Consider the following 8,607-nt stretch of genomic DNA (forward strand, 5'->3'; position numbering starts at 1 on the left):
GCCCAGGCCAGTGGTTTTCAAACTTCAACAGGCATCAGAATTCCTGAATGGCTTCTTAAAACATCATGCTCCCCGACCCTGAGTGGAGCTCCTGATTCAGAAACACCGTGGTGGGGTCCAAGAATTTGCATTTCTAACAAACGTGCATGTAATGTTGATGCTTCTGGTCCTGGGACCATTTGCGGGAACCACTGGCCTCTGTATATGGTACCCAAACCATTTTGGTTTAAATATATTTTCAGGGGTCCTTTGTATCTTTCAACTCCCCACAAGTCTCACCTCATTGAAATTTTTGTTATTGTCACTAAACCTCATTCTAGTATTTTCTTTTTTTCCCCCTCAACCTAGTATTTACCAAAACAAGGCCAAGAGCTACTAATAATCTCTTGACAGTCTTCAGACAGGAAAAAAAATTGACTTAATGCTGATATCCCATTATTTCAGGTTTCATCCCACTGGTTTTTTTTTTTTCCAGGTTCATAATTTATTGTACAAATTGAATACCACATGATGAGCTGACAAAAGCTTCTCCACGCATGGGAACTTAACAGATGAGGTACAAGTTAAAATCTGTTTATGTTGCTTTCACAGCTGGTGTTTTTTTAGACCTTAACTTGAAGTATAAGATCATCAAAGCAATACCTCCATATGTGGCCAGTACACAATTCATTCTACCTGTGAGAGTATAAGAGTTGAAATATTTTTTGATACCAGTGAAATGGAATTGGGCATCAGCTTCTGGACCTGCCATGATTTCAATCTTGCAGAAGACACCAGTTCCGCGGGTTGTGACCTTCAACGTACGCAGCTACCCCACAGCCGGCCGGAAGAAGCCTCCTTCCCCCACACGCGCTGGACTACCCCCCCTTTTTTTTTTTCTCTAAAGCATTTTTTTATTTCTCTGTTATTTGGTTTCTACTTTGGTACACATGAGCTGCGGCTCTATTTCACACAGAAGCTGACAGCTTTTTTTTTTTTTTTTTTTTTACAAACAATGGTGGAGATTTTTACATCAGAAGTACTCATTGTACAAGAGTGTGTTCTGGTTTGTTTATTTTTGTTTTTCTTTTAAATTTTGGTCCCCTTAAAGGAGTGTTTAGGAAAAAAACCAACAACAGGGATAAATTTTCTTTGCGGTCCAGATTAAAGATGGGAGGCAGAGGAGTGGTCAGCCGCACAGGTATGACTCCTGTGAATCGGGTACCAAACCTGGTTTACAAACCAACTTCAGATAACAGTAACTGCAGAGATCATCCATTTGTCCCTGTTGGTTCTGGGGGTCTAGAGTGCTTTCAGGCCAGATATCCCATCCTAACCTCTTTATTAAACATGCATCTCTTTGCCCGGGTCCCCAGAAGGGAACCACATTTAAAGTTCAGTATTTATTATGATGTGAATGATTATTAGTAATAATGCAGGTTTATGTTGTTCTTCAAAAACCTCGGAAACCTGATGCGTTTCAGAATTCAGAACTCGGAATTTCTAGTAGCTTAGAAAAGTTAACAGTGAACCCGTTTTGTAATAGGTAACACCTCTAGCAGGATCCGGGACAGCAGCTGATAAAGAAGTGCATTAATAGTTCTGCAGGACGATGTATGAATAGTCATACTAAGTGACAAAAATGAAGACGTTATTAAAGTCTTAAGGAAGGGGTTTCTGGGAGGTTCAGTCATGATCTGGGCTCAGCTCATGATCCCAGGGTCCTGGGATCGAGCTCCACGTCGGGCTTCCCACTCAGCTCCCTTGTGCTTTCTCTCTCTCAAATAAATAAATAAAATCTTAAAAAAAAAGATAAAGTCATAAGGGAGAGAAAATACATTTACTGTACTCATTGAAACAATCTGCATGTAAGCAGACCCAGGCAGTAACAAACCCGCATTGTTCAAGGATCTACTGTAGTCACAGATGTGGGCAACCGTCACCAGTATCTGATTTTAGGATTTATTCATTATTCCCCATTTCTCCCTGCCCCTCCCCCAGGCAACCATGAATCTACTTTCTATCTCTATGGATTTGTCTATTCTGGACACTACGTAATTGCAATTATACATGTGGCCTTTTGGGTCTACCTTCTGTAATTTAGCGTGGTGTTTTCAGAACTTCCTTGAATGGTAGAATTGTAAGGTTTGTCTAAGAATATAAATCATGCACTCCTTAGCACCCCCCCTTTTAAGCTAACTCACTTTTCAATGTACGTATGACCTCCTAAAAGAGATAACAAAATTGTATGACTGAAAATATAATTTTTCCCACATATAATAAGAATATATTGATGAGGAGGTGGTAGGTAAGCATGAGTGTTCAATTTGTATGTCAGTATTACGGAGTATCATTGTGATAATATTACCTGTCTGAGAAGATAAAAGCAATGTTAGTGCTGATTTGTACTTATTTTATATTAAGGAAGATTTGTGTGTTTTTCATAAGACCAAGCTAAACTAAACTGTTTTGGTTTTTACTGGCAGAAAGTAAAGTCAATATAAAAATTTAGTTAAAGCTGTAAATCTTTTATAAATTTACAAGTTTCACTGACACCTAATTACTCTGTTTTGATATTCTTTGCCCTTTTAAAAATATGGCTTAATTATACTCATTGAAAACACTGATTTTAAATACTAAGCTATTGAGAGTTTCAAAAGACATGTTTTGCTGATAGATTTTTATTTTATTATTTTTGAAGATTTATTTATTTGAGAGAGAGTGCGTGTACGCGAGTGTGTGTGCTCGCGAGCGGGAAGGGCCAGAGGGAAAGAATCGCAAGCAGACTCCACAGTGAGTGTGGAGCCCAGCGAGAGGCTCGAGCCCATAACCCGGAGATCATGACCTGAGTCGAAACCAAGAGTTAGACACTCAACCGACTGAACCACCCAGATGCCCCTGCTGATAGATATTTAAATGTCAGAAAAAGATGCCAGGAACAGGCTTACTGGGAATGTAGACCATTATTCAGGATATACTACGTACTCATATCACGTGTGTCTCCTTTATTTGATCATTTATCTCGTTAACGTGCTTATACTGAAGTAGGTAGATGGGATTGGTGAATAGATTAGACAAAATGCCTACTCTGGGGAAAAAGTATGCCAAAGTATTAGTACTAGTAACTAAAAAACTCGGATAGCATGGATAGAGAAATATGGTGCTTGTGTGTGAGGGGGCATGCTATCTAAAACAGCGTGCTTCAGGGAAGATGTCTCTGAGTAGATGACATTTTAGAGACATATAAAATGAAGGGTGGGCATCTGGCAAGAGAATCATTCCAGAAAAATGTTACAAGAACCAAGTTCTGGGGTTGGAATGTATTTGTCACCTCACATAATAGCTCTTATACTTCAGTACCAGGAAAAACAGATACACCTTCCAGAAAAAGGTGGGTGTGGGGTTACTCGGCCTCACAGCACTTCTAGGCTCTTGGAGCAATTGAGGAGACTCATGCAGATCCCTTGGATCTAAGGCTGTTTTGTAACTTAACTCATAGGATTCACATTTCTCAGAGTTCTTTAGTGATATTTTTTGCCATTGTTCATCTTTCATTTTAGCGGCAGAGTAGTACCTCCAAGGAGGTGCTTTTAAAAACTTTTTTTAAAAAAGATTTTATTTATTTATTTGACAGAGAAAGATCACAAGTAGGCAGAGAGGCTGGCGGACAGAGAGAGAGGGAAGCAGGCTTCCTGCTGAGCAGAGAGCCCCACGTGGGGCTCGATCCTGGGATGCTGGGATCATGACCTGAGCTGAAGGCAGAGTCTTAACCCACTGAGCCACCTAGGCGCCCCTAAAAACTTTTTTTTTAAACATAGAAGTTTTATTATTATTACTAAAAACATTTTTCTTAGACCAAAAATCTAAAAACAAAAAAAAAAGTCTATAAAGTTGAATACATAATTAAAATGAGATTTAAGATCAGCAGAGAGGAGGTGTAGAGCATGTGACTCTTGATCTCAGAGTTGTGGCTCAAGTCCTGAGCTACAGGACTTGGTGTGGAGATGACTTAAAAATTAAAAATTAAAAAAATCAACAAAGAGTAAAATTTTACCTGATTATGAATCCCATTCTTTTAAATTCTAAAATAATGATATAGTTAGAAACAATAGAAGCTTAAATAAATTTCAAACCTTAGAGAAGATTCTGATGGTTTGGTTATGCAACCTATGGTGTCATCTAGTGGTAATTCATTCAAATTTCAACCAAATGTCCCAGAGGGCTAAGCTAAATTGTTAGACAACATGACTAAAGCTCCCTCAAATTAAATAGCTGTCAAATTACAGTCACCATTTTTTAAAAATAATTATAGATTCAGAGGAAATTGCAAAGATTATACAGAGTGAAGAGCGTACTCTACATCTACTGACCCTTGTGGTTACATTTTTTTAAAGATTTTACTTATTTATTTGAAAGAGAGAGAGTATGCATGAGAGAGGGCACCTGTGGTGGAGAGGGAGAAGCTGGCTCCCCGCTGAGCAAGGAGCCCGATGCGGGACTTGATTTCAGGGCTCTGGGATCATGACTTGAACCAAAGGCAGACACTTAACTGACTGAGCCACCCGGGCACCCTATAATTTGTATCTTTTAAACGTCTAATGATCTTGGACATGTTTCCATGTGCTTACTTGACTTATGTAATTCTTTTTAGCAAAATAACATTTTATGTGTTAGAAGGTGGGGGAGGGACAATAAAGTATCCCTCAAACTTAGAAGGCATTTTGAGACCAGAAAACAAAGCAGGAGACTCCGCTAGCTTACATAGCGTTTTATTCAGGGCAACTATGTAGCTGCATAACTATTTTCCACAAAGTCTAGTCCACAGATTTTATAGAATAAGGGGTGGAGAGGAAGGGGGACTGCAGTGACTTGGAAGGGTTGGCATGCACCCAAGGGATGGCTGGCCTTCAATTAGATCTTGTGGTGTTGCTATGCATCAGGAAGGAAAACTACGCTATCTCTAACGGATTCCTGGGAGGCCAAGCTTCCTCCACCCCCACCTTGGTGGCCATTTCTGAGGCGTGTGTATTAATCTCCCAGGGTCCCAGAACAAATAGTCTGAAGGAAGTCATTGCGCAAACAGGAACGAGACGGAGGGGCAAAGAAGGAGTCAGTATTGTGGGCTCTCCTACACCACGTCTTTTGTCCAAAAAAGGATTGCCTTTTTTTTTTAACTCTTGCATGTTGAAAGGTTTTTTTGAACATTCTAGGTATGTGTCTTTTGTAGTATATGTGGTTTGTAAATATTTTCTCTCAGTCATTAGTTTGCCTTTTTATCCTCTTAACTGGATCTTTCACTGGGCGAATATTTTTCATTTTGATGAAATCCAGTTTATCAATCATTTCTTTTATAGATCATGTTTTTGGCATCATGTCTAATAACTCTTTACCAAGCCTATATCTGGAAGATACTCTACTATGTTTTCTTTTATCTTGTTCAGGGTCCACTCAGTTACAAGAAACTGTAGGTTTCTGGTTCTTTGCCAAATGTGGGGAATTTCCAGCCAGTATTTCTTCAAATGCCTTTTTGGACCCTTCTCTTTGTCTTCTCCTTCTGGGACTGTGATGATATGAAAGTCAGATCTTTTGTGTAGTTCATACCCACACAGGCCCCTAAGGCCCTCTTCCCTTTCTGTCGGTCTGTTTTCTCTGTTGTCATATTGGGTAATTTCTATTGTTCTATCTTCACATTGGCTGATTCTTTCTTCTGTCCCTCAGTTCTGGTGTTGAGCATAGCCATTAGGTTTTTTATTGAAGTTCCTGTATTTTTTCAGTTCTAAAATTGCCTTAATATCTCTGTCAGAGAATTCAAACATCTCTGTCACCTTGGTTGTGGTGTCTGTTGATTCAAGTTGAGGTTCTCCTGGTTCTTAGTATGACAAGCAGTTTTTGTTTGAACCTGGACATTGTGATCTTCTGTCATGAAACTCTAAATCTCACTTCCATCTTCTGTTTCAGCAGGTTTTCTTTGACACGACTCTGGTGAGGGGAGAGGGTGCTGCTCCATTACTGCTAAGTGGGTCTGGAGGTCCAGATTCCATTGCTATGTGGGGTGACGAAGGGCTCCGCTTTACAACTGGGTGCGGATGGGTGTTCCTGTCACTCTAGACCTCCAGTGATCTCACCTTGCCTGGGAAGAGCAGCAGGGTTTCATCTCATTCCTGTTCCCCACGTGACCTAATGACGCTGTAGGGGGTGGCTATGTTACCACCACACAGTAGAGACAGTCCTGACTCCACTAGACCTCCTCTGACACCACTCAGTGAGGAGGAGAGTGGCTTCTCTGGAAGGTGGAAATCCAAGCTCTGGAGGTAGAAACCCAAGCTCCCCTTTCTTGGTCCTTTGGCTAGGAAGAGGAGGCTTTTCTTTGGTTGGTTGGTGGGTTTGGTTGGTTGGTTGGTTGGTTGGGGGCTTTTTTGTCTGTACTGCTGGGATTTCCAAGTTTCTGGCTTCTCCATTGCCTAGTGTAAGATACATGAAGCAAAAAGAAAACTGAAGAACCAGACTTCCATGTTGTTTCTGAAATCCAGAGTTCCCCTACATGGTCTGGCATTTTCTCTATACCTTTTAGAGTTTCATTATATTTGTTTTATATATAATATCCAGGGCTTTTCACTGCATTTAGTGGGAGGAATGGAGAATATATGTCTACTCCATCTAGTCCAGAAATGGAAGTGGAAAATCAGTTTTTTTAAAAAATATTTTTATTATTTATTTATTTGACAGACTGAGATCACAAGCAGGCAGAGAGGCAGGCAGAGAGAGAGGAAGAAGCAGGCTTCCTGCTGAGCAGAGCCCGATGCGAGGCTCGATCCCAGGACCCCAGGATCATGACCTGAGCTGAAGGCAGAGGCTTTAACCCACTGAGCCACCCAGGCACCCTGAAAATCAGTTTTAAAGTCAACTTTAAAAACATTGTTTGTTGGGACGCCTGGGTGGCTCAGTTGGTTAAGCAGCTGCCTTAGGCTCAGGTCATGATCCCAGTGTCCTGGGATCGAGTCCCACATTGGGTTCCTTGCTCCGCAGGGAGCCTGCTTCTCCCTCTGCCACTCTGTCTGCCTGTGCGCGCTCTCTCTCTCTCTGACAAATAAATAAATAAAATCTTTAAAAAAAAACATTGTTTGTTGAGGTGAATTTCACTTAATATAAATCAACCATTTGAAAGTGAACAATTCAGTGACATTTAATATTCACAGTGTTGTATAACTGCCACTTCTATATAGTTTCAAAACATTCCCACTTGTCCAAAATAAAATCTCTTGGGGCACCTTGGCAGCTCAGTCGGTGAAGGGTCTGGTCTTGGCTCAGGTCATAATCTCAGGGTTGTGAGATGGAGCTGGATGTGGAGCCTGCTTAAGATTCCCTCTCTCCCTCTCCCTCTGTACCCCACCCACCCCCGCCGCTGGCTTGCATGCTCTCCCTCTTTAAAACAACAACAACAACAATTTAAAAAAATCAAAACCAAGCCAAACCAAAACAGGCAATCAATCAATCAGGGTGCCTGGGTGACTCAGTTGGTTAAGCGTCTACCTTTGGCTCAGGTCATGATCCAGGGTCCTGAGATCAAGCCCCACATAGGGCTCCCTGCTCAGCAAGAAGCCTGTTTCTCCCTCTCCTCCTGGCTTCTGCACTCTCTTGCTATCTCTGTCTCTCTCTCTGAAATAAATACATAAAATCTTAAGAAAAAAATAGGCATAGGTCCTAGCTGACCAATGGGCTACTTACAGCCAGGCACAGGTACCAATAAAGGGAAATTCCACACCTTCTGGTGCCTCCACAGTTTCCCCTTTAAGGCTAGCCCCCACCACTGACTCCTGGTAGGCAGTCTCTCCTCTGCTGTCCTCTCACTGTCCTCTCACTGCTGTGTGTCTCTCAGTGTGTCTCTCACTGCTCCCTCACAGTATAGTCAATAAACTTCTATCTCCTTTGTTCCACTTTGAGTGAATTCTTTCATTGCCCACAACTCCAGCTCTACTTGATGGGAACACAGAGAAATATCTGGTCAAAACCTTTGCCCGTTTTTACACTGAGTTATTTATCTTTCTATTGTTGAATTACAGGAGTTCTCTATAAAGTCTGGATAATATCAGATACATGATTTGCAAATATTGTTCCTGTTGTGCAAGACTGTCTTTTCACTTCCTTGATACTAACTTCTGGTGCACAAGGGTCTTCCATTTGGCAAAATCTCATGTATCTGTTTCTTATTGTGTTGCTCATGCTTTAGGTGACATGTCGATAAATCCATAGCTAGATCCAAGTTAGTTAAGATTTACTCCTGCGTTTTCCTCTAAGAGTTTTATGATTTTAGTTCTCATACTTCGGTCACTGATCCACGTTCAGTTAATTTTTGCATGTTGTGTCAAGGAGGGTTCTAACTTCGTTTCTTTTCATGTAGTTTCCAGTTGCCTCAGCACTATATGTTATGCTCTTCTTTCCCTAGTAAATGATCTTGGAATCCTTGTCAAAAATCAATTGTTCATAAATGTATATGTCTATTTCTGGACTGTGAATTCCATTCCATCCTTCTATACATTTATCTTTATAGAAAAAGTGAGTCATCACTTTTTCTACATAACGTATTGTTGCCCTATTGAGGAAACACAAACATAAAAAATTAATGTCACA

At 40.8% G+C, this 8,607-nt stretch overlaps 1 protein-coding gene across 1 annotated transcript; it reads right to left on the bottom strand.

Moving 5' to 3' along the window:
• Positions 1 to 459: 459 nt before the first annotated feature.
• Positions 460 to 823, bottom strand: LOC123928282 (ATP synthase membrane subunit K, mitochondrial). Its single transcript, XM_045983366.1, has one exon. It carries the CDS (start codon positions 749 to 751, stop codon positions 575 to 577), a length of 177 nt encoding a protein of 58 aa, XP_045839322.1. The 5' UTR covers positions 752 to 823; the 3' UTR covers positions 460 to 574.
• Positions 824 to 8,607: the final 7,784 nt, after the last annotated feature.

The sequence above is a fragment of the Meles meles genome, chromosome 17 (assembly GCF_922984935.1).
Source record: "Meles meles chromosome 17, mMelMel3.1 paternal haplotype, whole genome shotgun sequence".
Lineage (NCBI taxonomy): Eukaryota > Metazoa > Chordata > Mammalia > Carnivora > Mustelidae > Meles > Meles meles.